Consider the following 19552-nt stretch of genomic DNA (forward strand, 5'->3'; position numbering starts at 1 on the left):
GCAGCTCATATAGCAGAGCTATGACATGTATGCTATTCTGGAAACATACATTACTCTCTAAGCTGCCCAGTGCCCACATTGAATCCAAGTTCTTAAATTTATAGTTAACTTTTCTCTTGCTAAAGATTAACGGAAGCTCACCCACTGCTGTCAAACCTGTCTGATCCTAAAGATAACTGAAAAGCAATTTCCAAAAGTAATTAGAAAATAAAATATTCAAGCTTAGTGTTCTTTCAAAGGTGCCAACCATGGTTTGAGAAAGTTGGGTACTCCATCATCTCCCAAAGGTTTAAATCTGTTGCAGAGCACTATCTTGAGGTCTCCTTGCAAGGAGCAGCTATCAGGAGTACTTATAAATGACCAAAGACCTCTCCTTCTCTAGAGAAGAATTACTGAAAAAACAATCTACTTCTTGGTTCTTCATTTTACTGCAGTCATCAGTTTTGGTTTTTGGAGCCGTATTCAGTCCTCCATTTCCCACATTATGGAACAATTTGGGAAAGAGTTATTTTTTTTGGGGGGGGGGTATTTTTGTACAGGAATGGGCTTTACATACGTTAATGGATTCTGATAGTACGACATCACACTTGCTTCATTATTTGAGCTGGTTAGTCTCATGCAATTATTGCATATAATGACAGAATTTACATTGGGCTTCAGGCTCTGTAATATCCCAGTTTTCCAAGAAGAGTGATAAAAGGGGGAGAAAGATCTTTTTTGTTCCATTTTTCTAATGCTTTGCCTGTCACCATTTGGCTATGCAGCCAAAGTAGAATAAGCAGATATGGAATGCAGAACTTAGATGACAACAAATAAACATGGAATTTGCTATTTCCTGCCATCTACTGGTGATTTAAACTTCTGCTCCCCGGTTCTTATAACTCTATGCAGAAGTGAAATTAATTGGGCAGGGTAGATATTTCCTGATTTTCTTTCTGTGCACCACAGTTTAAAGATACAACATGCACTCTGTCCTTTAAATCTTAAAGGTTAGTAATAATAGAGCAATCAGATGTGGTGTTTTTAGTTTTTTTTTCTGTGGAAGATATTTTATGTTTCTTCCCCCTTTTTAGTGTGTTACTTTATGTCCCTCTGAATTCTATCCCTGAAAATTGATTTTACATTAAAGTGAATGTAAAACTTTCCGTTTCAAAAGCTGTTTCATATGTGACAGTTTTGTCTAGTGTTATAGCCTCATCTCTCTAGTAGTTATTATTAATTTCTCACTTGTTACACAAGCTAATTGTGTCATAAAAGAAAAAAAAAATCTCTTATAGTTGTACTGGTTGGAATGATAAATATAAAAATCACATGAACTGGTTTCATATTTTAGTCCAGATTTTATATGTTGTGCTACTTACCTGTATTATGGTTTAAATGATATTATTATACATTTACCTTGTATAATGTTTATCTTGCCATAAAATTGATTAAATAAAATAAAAATTGATTGATTTAATCAGTAGTGGCAGACGCATTTCCCTCTGTGCACCAACAATAAGTAAGATAAATCTGGAATTCATCATTGTTTATTCAACTTTTTGTGTTAAATTGCAACTGGGTAGACATGTTACATCACTGAATCAGATTAATAGATTTCTATATTATCCTTTCTAGGTAACAAAATCTTGTGTTCTTCATTCTTATAACATATTTTATTATTGCAACCTTTTGTGAAGTAAGTCTGTTCCAAGAAGATTGCAAATTCAGAGACAGTATGGGAAAAACAGTTCTGAAACTGAAGGACAACAATCCAAAATCCATGTACTTCAAAATAAAGTATGTGGAAAATAAAGAATTAATAAACTTTTAAAGGTTAAAATGAAAACTTTTTCTCTATATGTCACTTCTCCAATTATATGTCCAAAATGGTTCCAAAGCAATAATCCACAGAATATATACCGAACAGACGAGGAGATTTGTACTTCTATTTGAATATGATTTCTCTTGTTATCACAGAAAATAAGGCCATTTGAATTAGAACTGGGTTATCAAATAGACTGAAAAAGCTCGATTTTGTGTGTGATTTTTCAGGAAAAGGCTGGTTTGGTTGATTATGCCAATAATGGATTCTCTATAAAAGTTATTATGAATGCGTATTTTTAGCGCTAAAGTATGAAGAAGTATATCTTTACAACTAATGGACAGTTTATTCAAAGGTTTTTTTGAGACACAATATAATTCTCAGACTGATTTTGGGGGGGACACTGAGAATCACTGCATTCACAAGGAATTGCTGCAAAAACCCTCTAGAAATGGATTGGATTTGGAAAGTGGCTGCTAGACACAGAATGAGCGGAGCATGTAGTATGTGAGAAAGACCTTGAGAAATGGGGTGAAGGGAACACAAGTGTGCAGGATTGATGTCACCTTCCCAGGTATATCAGGCAGGAAACACAACCGGATGAGTGTCTATAGAGATTCTCGGGTCATGGTTGTTTGAAAGGTGCTTTTTCAAGAGGCAACTGGATGTTTTTGTTTTTCGATAGGTTGACCTTTGGGACAACCAGAAGAGCTAATTCCACTTTATTATAAGGCTACATTAACAAAAGAATCTTTTAAGTCTGAAAGTACAAATCTCCCACTTTTTCCTTTATAGCCTGCAAAGGTAGGGCAGGTCCTTCTGAGCCTCTTTTATCTGACCATGCCTCTTCATCCTTTTTCTGCCTCTTCACCCTATTTCCCTCTTTCTCATATACCATTACATAGGGCCACATGGCTAGTCAGGAAACTATATTAGTGCTAGTATCATGCCCATCTTATGGTCACTACATCACCTGCCTTGTAAATCCAGTTCAAAGTGCTGCTTCTAATCTCTACATTTTGAGGTTCCAGAAGAAGAAGAAACACAAATTAAAAGTAGTCTGGCATAATTTTTGAATAAAGTGGCCCAGTGGGGCCATATAAAACTTTGCAATTCACTTTCCAGTGTGAAACACAAGGCTCAATGAATCAGTCTTTTCCATCTTTATGTAAAACAATTTATCAAGATTGATAAATCTTTGCCATCTTTACGTAAAACGATTTATCAAGATTGATTGGTTTTGATGGTTTTTGTTTAAGGTACAGAAATGTCCAAATGTTTTGACTTGTTGGTGAAGGAAGTAATGCTTGTTTGGCCATTTACGTTGGTCCCTTTTTTTTCATTTATTACCCTTAGAGTTGTTGTCAGACATTCTGACCGTTGGCCACTCACTCTATATTAAATGTACTGTATTTGAGAACTGTATGAAAAAATTAGATGAGATGATAATGAAGATTTCAAACAAACGTGTTTATAGGAATTTCACTTTTTTCCCCTCCAGAACTGTGATCTACCCCAGCAAAGTATTGTTCATATTATTCAGAATCAGCGGAAGAGTGAGAATGAAAACCCCAGGATCCTCATCTCAAGCGATGGAAGGGAACCCACAAGTCTCACTCGTGTGGATCTTAGTACCAACCTTTTACCTTCTGACTCATTGGGACTAGCAGTGATTTTGGACAACAGAGTTCCTATTCCATCAGGTAAGTTATTAAAAGGTCAGCTGAACAACATGAATCAACCCATTCAAAATAGACCTGTTCACATTTTTCTTTCTTTCTTGTTGTAAAGCTTTCTGTGTAGCTGCAAATTCATGGCATACAGGCCCATGATGGGAAAAATGATGACACATGTCTGATGACATCCTCACACAAATGCCATGCAATGTATTGCATCACAGAGTGAAATGCAAATGTGCAACATTTATTACCTGTCATCATTTTGATATTATTGAGACTTGGTGCTGCTATTGCTGAATTACGATCTTTTCTGTAAAGTTATCAATATTTAGACACAGTATTTTCAAAATTCCTTTAGCCTAGTTATTTTTCTTTTTAACCAACACATTCTGTGATGGTTCCAATTTTACCTGAATTATCTCTTGGAATTGTATAATACCCAAGATCCGTCCAATATAATCTTATGCATAGATATTTAATTTTTTTTGTTTAATTCTTGTTGTCAAGCCAAGAAGCAAACTCATTTTAATATTTCTAAACTCATTTTAATATTTAATATTAAAAAAATAGCAGAAATGTAGTCATTCAGTTCTAGTACAAGATATTATTAGCCTCTTGTTAAATTCTAAATTCCTCTAAATTCTGAAGATAGAAGGAAATATTTTAGTCTGAGCAAAGGAAGTTTAGTTGAATCTTTATGATAGCAACACAGCAAATATTTGGGAAGTACTGAAATCTAGAAAATGGATGGATCATTTCATTGATTCATTTGAGATGTCCTTAAAAAGTAAAGTTTTAGAAATTAGGATTTAAGAAGGACTCCAGAGTTATATCACTTAACCTAGAAGATTTAAAGCAATATCTGGGCTGAGATTCTTTTGAGTGTCCAAATAGCAATTATCTGTATTGGCAACCTCATTGTAGTGTTGCACATAGGTCTTACTGAGCAACTTGTTCAAACAAGGCCTGGATGTAACTTTTGGCTGCTGTCTCCAACCTGAGTTGCTCAATTTATATATCAGGGGAAGAACAGAATTGAAAATATTAGAAATAAGCATTAGGAGAAATGAACGTGAACAAATGCTTCCACACCTCTTTTAGCCCTCATCTAGCTGGTTATTTATTATTCTAAATATAATATTAAATTTATCTGGTAAGTAGGATTTCTCCATAGTCATATCAAAACTGCAGATATGTACTCATTTCTTAACATGAATTAAGTTATTAGCATTGTTTGATGGGTTTTTTTTCAAATTACACATAGCATCTAATATTGGAACTGAGTATAGCTGAGTCCTTCGAGCTAGATAAAGAGCACTTTTGACAGTACCTTCCTAGAATTACAAGAAGAAAGATTTTTACAAAGCTAAAATTTGTTTAGTTATTGAGCATCTACAAAAAATGTTCTGAGACTCATTTTGCCTAAGGCAAAGAAGCAATCCAAATTACTGTGTTGCTTGTCACATGTCCGAACTTAACACTGTCAAATTACTTTCAGGTCAGGAAACAATATGATGCTCATCTCCTCTTACTGATTTTTAATATTGCATTAATTGGAATATTCAAGACCTGAAATAATCTGTAGGTTATTTTGGTGAGGGAAGGAGGAAGTAGATTTTTTTTTCTTGAGAACTCCATTAAAATGGGAGCGCTGACTCATCTAAAGGGCCTCCAATAAAGCATGCACTTTTATTGTGATATAGTGTAGTGGTAGCAGCTGTAAATGATCAACAAATGAATCATGTATACCAACAGCACAGCTGTATGACTGTTTTCAACTTCCTTCATTAAAAACAGGATGTCTAGGAATTTATCCTCTTTTATCAAAAGACATCCTTAAGTTCAGTACAGAGAGAGTTGTTTTTTTAAAATGTTAGAACAAACATTTCAAATGAAGAACTTGCTTTTTTGTACTAATCTTTCATGGATTAAGCAACTTTTGATGGATTCAAAGAACATGATAGATAGCAATTAAATCAGAGTTCATCCAAACTCATTGGTCTGAAATAATCATTTCAGGAGCTAGATGAATTTTCTTCAGTACTCATTACATAGGGTCATCTTTTGAAGTTTTATCAAGCTGTAGGTGTAGCGATAAGCATTTTTCTTCATAAATCACATGTTGTTTTTCCCGAAGACAGTAGCCACAAAAAATAGAAATATAGTATGTGCACTTTTGCTTTACATTAATATGATACAGGTTGATAAATTGCAGTTCTTTTCCATCAGCAAAAGATCATTTGATCTCTGAATAAAAAGATTAATTTGTTCAATACAGAACAGATTAAGCCTACTGCCTATAAGTATAAAAACATAGTCTTTGGGGATTTTCTTCTTCTTCAAGAAAGAATAAAATAACATTAAAGAACTGAGAAGAATAAAACCTAGTCAAGCTGACCGTGACAAAGAGAGAGGATATGAAGCATATGCCTTGTGTGTGTGAGAGAGAGGGGCGGGGGGGGCGCAGGCAGGCAGGCAGGCAGGGAGGGAGGGAGGGATGAATTTGAGGTGAAGAAATCAGGGTTGTCCATTCTCAGCAGAAATAATCACAGCTTCAAAGGTTCTACATTCATTAATGGTACTTTGTGCTCTTCAAAAGAAGAAGACACATGAAGAAGCGGATGCCTTTACATAGTTCTTTTAATAGCTCAATCTATTTCGTTTTCTATATTCTGCATCATACAGAGCCAGTTTAGTGCAGTGCTTAAATCACAAGGTTGGAAATTGGAAAACTGTGAGTTCTAGTCTCACAATAGGCATAAAGCCAACTGAGGAGCCTTAATTCAGCCATTCTTTCATCATTCTAGGAAGAAGGCAAAGTCACTTCTGAAATGTTGCCAAGAAAACTGCAGTGACTGGTCCAGTGACTTGACTGTCAGGAGTCAAGATTGATTTGATGGCATAAAATAAAAAAGATCTATCCTGTATTCTGATTGATTTACCTTTAAATTTGATATTTATTTAAGTATTTAAATTAAAATATACACATACATTTTCATACAGTTTAAAATCTGTGCCCTTATCTCCTAATTTAAAATTTATATATGGTTTTCCATAAGGATACTTAAGTTATATGCTGCTTTTTGAAAACTTTAATGCATTAATAGAAACAGATAGTTATTTTTAAATATGTCATGTATATGGCATCTTGCATGACACTTGATTCAAAATGGCTCTATTAATACTATTCCAATTCTATTTTTAACAAAGCAACTATAATAAGCATTATCTGTGGTACTTTAACTGAGCAATTGTTCCACACTGTAGAACTGTCGTATTATATAAAAATGCATTTTAATAGATTCTGATTTCTTCCCGTGGCAGTGAAAGATTTACAAGATTTATCTTTTTCAGGGAAAAGTCTATTTGTTGAAATGATTCATTTAGAAGCCATATTTCTTTTCAAGTCTTAGAGACAAACTATTTTCCATTCCAAGGCATAATATTTTATTATTCCTGGGACGTACATATCTGGGCAATGTGCCCCCCCCCCCCAAAAAAAATCAGATTCTTAAATTTTATGTACTGCGAAATGATATTTTATAAAGTAAATCACATTTTAATGAACTAGCTTCTATTATTAACAAGAGACAAGTGAAAATAGGAGATATATCTATATCTATAGATATGTCTACAAAAAGTATTTTTTCTAAAAGTAGCCATGTTTATGTCACTCTTTATTAAAACTTAGTACTTTTGCTTCCCTCTCTGACATACTTCTAAATCTCATACTTTGTGTCCCCTGTTGACCTTCTAGGAAGACCAGAAAGTGCTTTTGTAAAACATTAGCATAATGGAATCTCTTTAAAATAAAATGATAAATTGAGACTATTTCAGCAAATGGAATGCAGAACTTTGTAATTTATTGCAGTCCATGCTAGTGCTGGGAACTTCATAATTACAAGGGCCCCATTTCCCATTTTGTCCAGTTTTTCTTTGGGAAATTCTTGACTAAATTGCCAGTGATTAAATTGTCTCATAATTTGACAAGATTTAATTTGCATCTCATTTCTTAACTGGGATTGTTTGTGGTGGAAGGGTAATAGAAGACCACTATGATCGGGGGTTTTGTTGTTGTTGTTGTTGTTGTTTATGTGGAAGAATAAATTTGCTAGCATTTTGTGCTTTCATCTTCCTGTAACATGTATAACAATGAAGCAAATCCTTATTTATAACCATTCATTTAGTGACTGTTCAGGGTTACAGTGTCACAAAAAAGGTGACTTAGGTTCGTTTTTCATATTTAGACTATTTACCTGGCAACTGGCACATATTTATGATGGTTGCAGTGTCATGTAATTATCGGCTTGTGACCCCCAGACAAACAAAGTAAGTGGGGAAGCCAGATTCACTTAACAGTTGTGTTATTTACTTAATAACTGTGGTGATTCGCTTAACAACTATGTCAAGAAAGGTCTTAAAATGGGGCAAAACTCACTTAACAATCATCTTGCTTAGCAACAGAAAATTTGGGCTGAATTGTGACTGTAAGTCGGAAGGTATAATGTAATGGAAGGTGCAATTGATGGCAAATCCAATTTCAAACAGGCAAGCAGGACTCTGGAATATTTTGCATGGCACTTTCATTTAAGAATGGAAGCAGTTCTAATTGATAATTCTGCTTGATAATGGGCCACTTAAACTGCCTTGGATACTTTCAGTGTTTTATGAGAGTTTCACAGCCCGGGATGGTTTCTGCTGGAGTCAAAAGGTAGACAAGGAATTGTCTTAAATTACAGCAGCATACAGATCAGGTGGCAAGATTCCATTAAAATGCATCTGACCAAGAATCAGGAATGCCCCAAATTCACAAAAATGTAGCAGTCTGGGCAAGGGAAGTGGGGAAGGGAGAGGCTTAGGGGGGGAAGTGACAATAAAAGCATTATGATGTCATGATAAGGCTTTAATTAGTAATGGAAATAGTATCATAAAAGTACATAATTTGTATGATGATGCATATGGTGTCATTTTGGCCTTGTGAATGGTTACAGAAGCCTATGAGTTGGTATATCTACAGCTAAAGGAAAACTCTAAGATTGTATGATACATACATACACACACGCACACACACACACGCACACACACACACTAGTTTTTGGGAGAATGTCAGCTTAGAATGGGCTGCCACAGAAGAGGAACAAGATGATTTATACATCTACATTTTATCTAGAAATGGGAAATTGTTTTAACTTCAAATTCCCTATCACACTCTCAACAAACTTTTCCCTTAACCAGAGGTTGGATACTGGGTGAAAATTGACCAATACCCTCTTTCAAAATGGCTTTGATCACTACCCAAAATCAGCCAATCAAAGAGGCCAGTACAGGAATAGGTTAGGGTTGGGTGGTTTTAGCTTTAAGAATTTCATCCTTTTCTAAGATATAATGTGTATATTTTTTTTCCTAACTGGTTTCAGATTAAAGGAAAAAAAAAACATTGCACTATAGTTTCAAAGGAACAATCCTATTTCTGATAAAACAGCAGGAACTTTAAACTTTCATAACAAGCAAGAAGAAGAACAAACCCCAAATGCACCACCCCTAATACTTATTTCTGGTAATATCATGCTATGGTATAACTCTTCCTTTTGATCTTTCATAAGAGGGTTTTGCATTACAATAGAGCAGGAGTTGTGAAACTACAGCCTGTGGACCAATCTGGTCCACCATCTACATGGCCTGTGAACTAAGAATATCTGGGCAGGTGACCAGCAGCAGATCACCAAGGCTGAAATTCATCCTAGCTTCCAGAATAAAAAGTGGACCTAGGGGAGGTACATCTTGGGGGGCAATTTATCAGTAGCCTCTTTGTTGGTGGACCACCATGGAGAGCTGGGATTTGGCTCTTTACAGAAGAGATTTGCTGACTCTTTCCATAAACCAAGGGCCTGCTACCTGTGGCTCTGGAACCACATGCGGCTCTTTTGGACTTCTGCTGCAACTCCCTGTCGACTGATCCCGCCACTGGCTAGCCCCTCCCCTCCCTGTCACTCCTTGCCTGGCCTGAAAAGGTAAGGGTGATGGCGGGGGATGGAGATTCGATCCATATTCCAGAGCAGCAGGTGGGTTTGACATTGAGTTGGCCACACTCACCCAGTCACACCAGTTGTTAAATTATTGGCTCCCAATGTTTTCTGTGGGAAATGGGCCCAAATGGCTCTTTGAGTGTTTAAGGTTGCAGACCCCTGCCATGGAGCATAGTCTAGGAAAAGTTATCATCCATCTTTCCTTTCCTTTCCTGAATTGGACCATAGGTGCTATGGATTTGAGGTTGGTTTTTCAGCATTCACAGAACCACATAAACACTGTTGGCTTTTGAGAGTGGGTGTATCAACTGACTTAAACATGCACATGTTCACAACACAAATACGATTCTGACTGTGGTAAAAGAAGTTTTTTGCTGTCAATTCTGGTTAATAAAATTAATAACAGAAAATTATCACTGCTATTGCCTGAGCACACAATCAAATAATCAATAGGATTTGAAGAATTAAACTAATAAATCTAGGATTTGGACTAATAATAGACTCTGCTTTTGAAGTTCCATAATATGTAGACTATTTCTAGGTCATATACTATTTCTACATCATGATTTCATGCAGAATTCTAACCAATTGGTGGACATCTTTCATTTTCTTCTAAATAACCTTGAAAGACCCCCAAACCAATTGCTTACTTTCCTTATTAGTACTGTGGTATGAATCTGTCTTTCAATGCGTGTGATACATCATAGATACATTGATATGCAGATGTCCTCTTTGACAGCTGTTATGAATATTTAACACCGTTACAATTTATTAAGGGTTTATAATACCATTCATAACATACTTACTAATTTATAAGCATGTCTATGGCTTTTATGTTCCATCAAGTATTTATCACTGACCCTTACGAGGAAGTGTTACAGATTTTTGTGAATAATTTATATGTTAATATAAAATTTAATGCTCCAGATTTCTGTGGAGGCTGCATTAGGCTTCATGGCATTTATTTTGTTTCCCACATGACTTATTTAGTGCAACGATTCTTCAAAGCTCTTTGATAGTGGTTTTGAAACTCTTTCATTCCCCGCCCCCAAATAATTTGTTATGTGGTTTCCATAATCTAATTCCAGCAGGAGTCTTTTTTCTTTAAAAAAACAACAACAACCTGCAGAATATTTACGCAGTGTTAACTAGTGGTGTCCTCAAGACAGTATTAAACTAAATAAATGTAAGATTCTCCTCAAACACTGTGAGCCTCAATCTCCTCCTCCTTAGTCTATCACAGGAGTGTTCATTCTTGGCAACTTTAAAACATATGAATTTCAGTTCCCAGAATTCCCCAGCCAGCCATGGGAGTTAAAGATCAAAGGGCTGGACACCCCTGCTCTATGGTATGACCTTCATCCCAGTGCTGTTATTGAGAATCATTATTATGTGCTTCTTATGACCAGTTGATTGAAATATTTAATAACATTTAGGCGACCTTCCCCAGATTTATGTTTGATGACAATTCCCAGTCCAATCTGCCTGGTTATGAAGACAGCATGAAACCTAGTTAGAATATTATGAAAGACCAAACCTAGACTATTAAGTCATTTGTTGACCATGCTTAAGGAGAAAACATATGCAAACTTATATACATAATTATGTTTCCACCCCTAGCCTCTGGGTAGATTCCTTTTTTTTCGCCTCCCAGGATTAAAAAAGAGAGATGTAACAACAGTGCCTTAAAATATGGTCTTTGCCTCTGCTTGGGGTGTGGTGGGATGGAAAGGAATTGAATCCATCTCATATTTCTTGACATATCCAGGCATAAGTCAACGCCCATCTGTAGGTTTCTTGGTAAAATATAGGAAAGGTTTCCTGTTACCTTCTCCTATGCAGTGTTAATTGATTGCTGTTGTTATTAAAGTGATCATCTGCCTCCAACTTATTCCTATATTGCTACTGCCTATTATAGGCTGCTGCTTGCTTTAGCTCTTGACTTTCACCCCTTGGATGACCCTGGTAGGTTTATACACGTTTGACATAGATTCCCAGAGTTCTTCAGTCTTCTTCAGTGTTCCATCCTAGGATCACCTTCGGCCACAGTAAACCAGCACTGAATGGCTTGAGTGGGTTGAATTAAATAAGTCCTATAGGTAGTTGTCGACTTACAACCATTTATTTAATTAGAAGTTACAACAGCATTGAAAAAAATTACTTATGACTGTTTTTCACACTTATGACCCTTGTAGCATCCCAGCAGTCATGTGATCAACATTTGGTTGCTTGGCAACTGGGATGTACAGTATTTATGATGGTTGTAGCGTCCTGAGGCCATGTGATCACCTTTTGAAAACTTCTGACAAGCAAAGTGAATGGGGAAGCCAGATTCATTTAACAACCATGTTACTAACTTAACAACTGCAGTGATTCATTTTACAACTATGGCAAGAATGGTCTTAAAATGGGAAAACATGCACTTAACAACTGCTTAGAAATGGAAATTTGGGCTCAGTTGTGGTCACACATCAAGGAAATGTAGGACAAGTTCAAAATACTAAAATGATTGCCAGGATTGGCTTGCATAATTACTAAAGAAAGCGCAGGATATGGGACAATAACATTTTTGGGAGGTGTGTTAATTTAGGGTCCTGCAAAAGTTTTTATATTCATTGAGCCTTTCTCTTCCCACAATCTGGATTTTGTATAGAAACAAACAACTGTATTTAAACTGCAGGCACAGTGGAACACACCTACCTGGATACCAACACAGCAAAGACCACTGTGTAACAAAGTGTTAAAGTTGTACCCTTTTGCTAGTGTTTGGCTTGAGAACATACACTATCTGGCTTAGACACTTGTAGTAAGTGAGAAAGAAAAAGTGCAGAATAAGTATTTGTAATAAGTCTAACAGCTTAATCGCTTAACTTAATCATTTAGAAAGGAGGTTGTGTAAGTGGTGAGGAAGGAACTACCAAGTTCCAAACTACTAATTCTTATACATCAGTCCTATGTCTTAAATATGGTGTTGGACAAATATAAACAATGAAGTAGAACAATGGTGAGATTCAAATTTTTTTACTACTGGTTCTGTGGCTGTGGCTTGGTGGGCGTGGCTTGGTAGATGTGGCAGGGGAAAGATACTGTAAAATCTCCATTCCCTCCCCACCCCACTAACCTGCTTTCCAGCTCCGTTCTCCTGCACAGGACAACAAAAGAAGACCCCACCGATCAGCTGGGACTCAGGAGGCAGAGAATAGATGGGGGCAGGGCCAGTCAGAGGTGGTATTTTCCGTTCTCCGAATTACTCAAAATTTCTGCTACCAATTTTCCAGAACTGATCAGAACCTGCTGAATACCACCTCTGAAGTAAAACATGGGAATGGAACTAAAATATTGGACAGAAGTGTTCATTCTTCATGAAAATTTTTGTCCCTTGGATTGCTAAGAGGAAAACTTAGCAAAAAGTGCTGAAAATTGCATTGATTAAAATGGTGCCTAGAGTGTCTAGAATGATGGGCCTTGACCTTGGGCCTTGAGCAACTCAAACAGCTCAAAGTCCTGGCTTTGCCCAGAGGCACTGTGATTAATTGGGTTTATTCCTCACCTTTATCCCTGATGTCTTGATGAATCTTATTCATCGTTCCTAGTTTATTGTTGTTTTTAATCCTTTCCCAGCCGAGCAGAGTCAATAACACAAATACACAAAATCAATGTAGGAAACATGTAGAACATTAGAGCCTTACATTATTTTTACATTTGATTTTTACATTTCCTATTTATATATGATTTTTATTATTAAAATAATTAATTGCTATGTTTTTTTCTCTTGCCAAACCCCCAGAACTGAACTATTCTGTTCTATATGAATAGAATGCAACTTTAATTGTACTCGTACAGCCATGAGGAATTTCTGCATGATAAGAAATTTGAGAAAATACATGATGCTGTCTACGTAAGAAGGAAGTAGGGTGAATTATGTCTGTGGGGTATAGATCAGGCTAATATAATAATAATTCTAACAGAGCAAGGTAGGAAAAGAGGAAGCATGATTAATGTGTGATTCTGTTCATATGCTGTTCTTCATGTATATGGCTTTGTTCTATCTGTTGTAGTGTCTAAGATTCAAGGTGTGTGGCATACAGGTAACTGTATTGAGCTGATATAGTGTATACCACTTCTCGATTGTAAACAGAAGATTAATAATTAAGTAGGCATAATGTTTGACTTTATATATGACTTTTCTAATTCCACATAAAGAGATTCTAAGCATGATATATTAATACAAATACTTGTATATTCATATCAACATTAATATTGGTTGCTAGAATATTGAATATCTATAGAATGTTGATGTTTTTAAGTTGGCTTCCAAAGAAGATAACAAGGCATATTATTCTGGCATATTAGGGGAAAAAAATCTATTTATTTTCTACTCAGAGCATTTTTTTTTTTTTACTTTGGCTTTATGTCAGCATTTGGGATGTTTCATTAAATCAACTTTAAACATATACCAGCAAATATTTGACATGCACGGTATAAGGTTATCAGTTTATTCCTCACTAGATCCATTGGTTACGCAACTGCCAAAAGTGCATTTTATTTTGCTGTAGTCTAAACACGGAGTCTGTATTTCTCTGTCTCGTACTATTGGGAGTAAAATGCAAATAGTTATGCAAAGTTCCATGAAAGATCATAATGCATGAAGTACAATTTAGGAATGCAATAAGATTGCAACTAAATAGACTGGGAAATCACTTGTCACTTCTCATTATTTTTATTAATATTACTCTGAGAAGCTGTAAAAACAAGATATTGATATAGTAAATGCCAATTTTATTTCTTTTAGAAAGTTGAATATTATCTCACCAGCCCTGATACCTGGGATTAATGAAAGATGAACAACCAGAAACCAAAATATTGAAACCATATCAATTGCTTAAAAGAAGTACCATATACTTTTTAGATAGGCAAGTTATTTAGTGTTAATAAATATGGATTGTGAAAATGTAATATTTAACAATATAATATATGTAATATTTTTCAGGGAAAGTAATATGAAAACCTTTTCTTAATTGTAGTTTATTTTATACAGTTTTGAGAACAACTTTTACATTGCTTAATGTCTGGATATTCTCAGTCATCCAGGTCATTCCAAAAGTGCTTTTTCAAAAGGTAACTGGACTTTGTTTTGGGTTTGACTAGTCTAGAGAAAAGAATGACTGGAGGGACATGATAGCAGCATTCCAGTATTTGAAATGCTGCCGCAAAGAGAAGGGTGTCAATTTACTTTCCAAAACACCAGAGGGCAGGACAAGAAACAATGGATGAAAACTAATCAAGGAGAGAATTAACCTGGAATTGAGAAACTTCCTAACAGTTAGGACAATAAACCAGTGGAACAGCTTGCCTTCAGAAGCTGTGGATGCTTCATCACTGGGGGTTTTAAAGAAAAGACTGGACAGCCACTTGTCTTAAATGGTATAGTGCAGTGTTGGCGAAACTTTTCGGCACCGAGTGCTGAAATGGGAGTGCAGGTATGTGCGGGGGAAGAAGCACCGGAAACTGGAATCTGGAAGAGCAGCTTCCTGGGGTGTGTGCGCGGGAGCACCGGAAACTGGAAGAGCAACTCCTGGCATGCATGTGCACACTGGGAAGCTGAACTTCTGGTTTCCAGCATGCACATGCACACCAGCCACCTGGTCTTTTGGTTTCTGGGACGCATGCATGTGCGAAGACCAGCTGGCTGGCGCTCATCTGGGCACTGGAAACTGGAAGCACAACTCCTGAAGGCAAGCTGTTCCACTGGAGCTGCTCTTCTGGTTTCTGGTGCTCCCGCGTGTGTGAAGACCATCTGGCTGGCACCCATGCGTGCACTGGAACCCGGAAGAGAAACGGGCGACAGCTGGCTTGCCCGGAGAGATGGCTCTGTGTGCCACTTCCAGTTTGAGTGCCATAGGTTCACCATCATAGGTATTGTCATACCCCTGGTGGAAACTGACTCTGAGGAAGAGGAGGAACAGCGACAGGGAGTGGAAATGTGGCTCTGGAGGTTGTGGAGGAGGCTGGGGAAGGGCAGAAGCTGTTGGGCAGTCAGAGGAGGACCCAGGCCCATCCCCTATCCATCCTAGGGCACGCAGGGAGGAGAGGATAAGGGAGAGACGTGGTCTCCTCGGGAAGAGAGGGTCTTGATCCTCTTCATGGGCTGCAGGTATGACAACTGAATAAGAGTTTGCACCTGCGTACTGGCAAACACTGGAAACAAAGCGGGTAACTATCTCTAGTTTATAGTTCCTCTCTGAGTTTGGCATCCTTCCCAGTGTGTGTTATCTGTGGACATCCTCCAAACCTTATCTTGCTTGGTTTGTGTTGCTTATTTCCTTCTTCGTGTAACTGTGTGGGAGTTATTTTGTCTTCAGTCAAAGATATCCAGAGCTTGGAAGCAAAGTGAAGGAATAAAAGGGGCTTCGCCTGTTTTCTCTGACTCTGTTTGTTTTGTATCCCACCCTGGGTCATCACAGGTGTAATTTCCTGCTTGAACTGGGGGCTGGACTAGAAGACCTCCAAGGCCCCTTGCAACTCTATTCTGATTGATATTCTGACTGATATTGGGGTTTTTTCTCTTGAAGATGTTTAAGTTCTCATCTAAGAAGCTTCTTCAGCTGTCCTCAGATTTATATTTCTTGATATGTCTCACAAAATACAATATTTAAGTTTTCACTGTATTGGCAATTCTCTGATATTGCAATCTTATTTTGTTTTGCTGCACTATAAACTAATATTTATAGGCTGAGAGCCTAATTGATATTGAAAGCTTGAATGTCCTCATGTTTTTCTTTAAATGATAGGCCCCATGATTTCTACCAGTTTAAAGATTTCTACTAGGGAAAGTGACTTCTATTAGGAGTTCTACCAGAGAAAGTGACTATTTAAAGATCATAATCCCAGATTAGGCTGATCGAGTTCTCTGCATGTAGTTTAAATACTACTAAGCAATTCCCCAAATACATTTTCTAAAGAGATTTTGAAAAATCCCATGTAAAAAAAGTCATACAAAATGTCTTCAGATAGTGTTTCCTCACTTTCTCCTTTTGCTTCTTTGGATGTAATTCTTGTCAGATAGCTGGATCTTTTTTTTAAAAAAAGGCCAGTGAAATATAATAGTTTCTTGTATTGTGTATGAGATTGTGTATTGACAATTTCACATTCTTTTGTTTCGAACTGCTCAAAAACACTGCTGTCTACAAAATCGCTTGGGTCAAATTCAAAATTTGTCAGCAGAGGAATGTAAGCAGTTGGAAGTAATTTGGATCAGCAATTGGATTTGAAAAAGACATTAATCATAAGTGTCAGAAATCAGCTGTTAATTTCAGGCTGGAGAAACATAATCAAACAGAAACACATTGAAAAGGTATTTTTCATAAGATGCCAATATTAAATCACGTATACTTTTTTCAAAGATATTTACATTATGTTTAAGATGTACGACGTAGCATATAGCATCCTTGAATATGCCCTGTTACCAAAATGATGTCAAACTCTGAACACTTACCATAACTCCTTATATAACCAGATTGTCCCTATTCCTCCTTCCTCGTGTTTCCACACTCTCTCACTTGTCCCTGTCTACATTGCCATCCATTCCATCTCTGAGCTGCAGAGTTGTTTTTCCTATTTGCAGTGGTTCTACCACATGCAGCCCAGCTCAGGTCAACACAAGATTCAATTGTAGTAGGAGGGAAATCAGAATAAAAATCATCCGTTTTTCTGGTTAATTGATATTATTATCCAAGTGCTAAGCCCTCCTCCACTGTACTTCAAAGGTGGCATATAAATAAATATAAATATATATAAATATATTATTTGATAAATAGGATGAATAAGTTATCTCATTTGAATTAATGCAGCTTTTTCTTTTTAATCTGTTCTGTCTCTTTTGCTGTCTGCCAGAATTAGAAATCATCGCACAAATCCAAGTGTTCCCTTAGAACTCTTAAGTAATAATTTTTCTTTCTATAAATACTAGCACAAATACTAAAGTTATGTTTCCATTTTAATGTCCTACCATTAATCCAATCATGAAAAAATGTATTAATATAATGATCTTTTTATCCATCATTTGCTATGGGTAGCTTGATTTACCTAGGGATGTTAAACAACCAAATTCCATTAGTGGCCCCCAAGGAAGTTACTAATGTAAACCAAAGAGTTCAAAACCAAAGAGTTCAAATCATAGCTATTTTAAATTGGATTCATTATTTCAGTTTCAAGGCCACACAATTCCATAGTGACTCTATGTGTATGTGCGTATGTGTGTGTGCGTGTGTGTGTGCGTGTGTATTGGGTTCGTGTTCGTCGTGTGTGTCAGGCTTTTGCAGCCATTTCTGTTTTAAATTTGGTGCTAGCCTCGTGCTTTGTTAGAATGTTTTTTTTTTCTTCATCCTGATTGGTTGGGAATCTTGGTCTGTGTTTATTGGTCTTGGAGTTTGCCGTGTTCTGCTTGATTGGTGTTTCTAATATCTTCTGTTTGTTTTGTAGTGTTTTTTTGTCTTGATTAGCTGGCAACATTGTGTTTCGTATATTGGGGGCTTTCAGCACGGCTTGGCTTCGGGTGAACCCAATACACGAGCCTGATGATGGCAGATGAGATTCTGCCAAAATGTCACTACAACTTTAAAAGCACAACTATAAAGATATGGGAAAGTACCCGAACAAAGCTGAATACCATACATATAAATATCCGCGAAAACATAAGAAAACAAAAATTTTATAGATAGAGAGAAGGGGGGGAGGGAGAGAGGGGGAGGGGGAGGGGGAGGGAGAGAGGAAGGGGTGGGGAAGGGGAGAGAGAGAGGACTAGAAGGTAGAATCAAAACAAGGAAACCAAAGAGGCTCATCCACTATCTTAATCCAGGGCCTAGGAATTAAGGCTTTAGTAGTTTGTCAGAAGGGTGGGAGCAATCTCTGGGGGAAATCATTCCTCAGGAGGAAAACCATCAATAAGAAGACATTCTTGCTAGATCCCATAAGATGACTGTCACTGTCAGGGTCTTCATAGGCTTGGATGGCACTTATCTCTGTATGATGAAAGTTGTATGATGGAAGATGGATGAAAGTTTTGAAGATCAGATGAAACTTGATGACAATTACAGCAGTCATCTGATTCATCTTTGGAACTACCATAGTGAGGAAGACTACTTAAGCCACTTTAAACAGTGAAAACAGTTATCCAAAGTTTTATGAAGTTTGAGATTGGAAAGATGGAGATTTAATACTATGATGGGTAACTTGAAAAGAGGTGGACCATTAAGATTCTGACATAGTTAGCTGCAGCAAATTCATTCCAACTCAGTGGCTTCACGTTTTCATGGCCTTGTGCTTTATAGTAACCATACAAAGGTGATATAGCCAGAATTGGCAGTAATTTTTCTATAAATGGAATGTGCATCAGGTTATAAAAAATTTATCCATGTACCTCCTGTTGCTGTTTGTTATATTGAATCCCACCAAGATCTTTCAAAGGCCAATCCTGTTTATAATTATGCATGAGACACATATGGTCCCATAATGTTAGCATGTATTTGCCAAGCAAATCCTGATTAACACCAATAATTACGTTTTTCCTGAAGGAAGAAAAAAAAATATGGACAATAACTTTTGAAACGGCTCATTTCCTTGGGTATACATGCATGCCCACACATTTAGCACCATGCCTTCGCTCTAAAAGTTGGACCTTAATGTTTTAATCAACAGTTGCCATATCTGCACATTTTAACAGCATGCCGATGCTATAAACTGTTAATGGAAATCTCTATGAAAGCCTTAGAGTGCTTGATTGAACAGGGAAGACAAGGTTGTAAGGTTGATACTGCTGCAATTTGAGTGATTGCCGGTGCTGTGCCTTAATTACGTGTTTTTTTTTTTGCATTAATACTACTTCAGAGTTGATGTTGTGTTTGAGGCAGATTTATTTTCACCTCTTTTAGCCCCTGAAAACAAAGGGAGATAATCTTAATCAAGGCTGTTTGTGAGAAATTAGTCTTGACGATTCGAGGGGAACAGGGACTGCTATTGTTAGATTAAGAGTTGTGTTGCTAGTG

The 19552-nt window shown here is 36.8% G+C and overlaps 1 protein-coding gene across 5 annotated transcripts in view; it reads left to right on the forward strand.

The window, feature by feature from the left end:
- The window catches only part of PRKN (parkin RBR E3 ubiquitin protein ligase), a 737950-nt gene that overhangs the window by 259519 nt on the left and 458879 nt on the right, over positions 1–19552 (forward strand). For all 5 annotated transcript variants that reach the window (XM_087938586.1, XM_087938601.1, XM_026705091.2 and 2 more), the window contains exon 3: positions 3306–3507. In XM_087938586.1, the coding sequence (XP_087794712.1) occupies positions 3306–3507 (202 nt within the window). The remainder of the gene's footprint in view (positions 1–3305; positions 3508–19552) is intronic.

Source organism: Pseudonaja textilis, chromosome 1 (assembly GCF_049901715.1).
Source record: "Pseudonaja textilis isolate UNSWEBS1 chromosome 1, rPseTex1.2, whole genome shotgun sequence".
Lineage (NCBI taxonomy): Eukaryota > Metazoa > Chordata > Lepidosauria > Squamata > Elapidae > Pseudonaja > Pseudonaja textilis.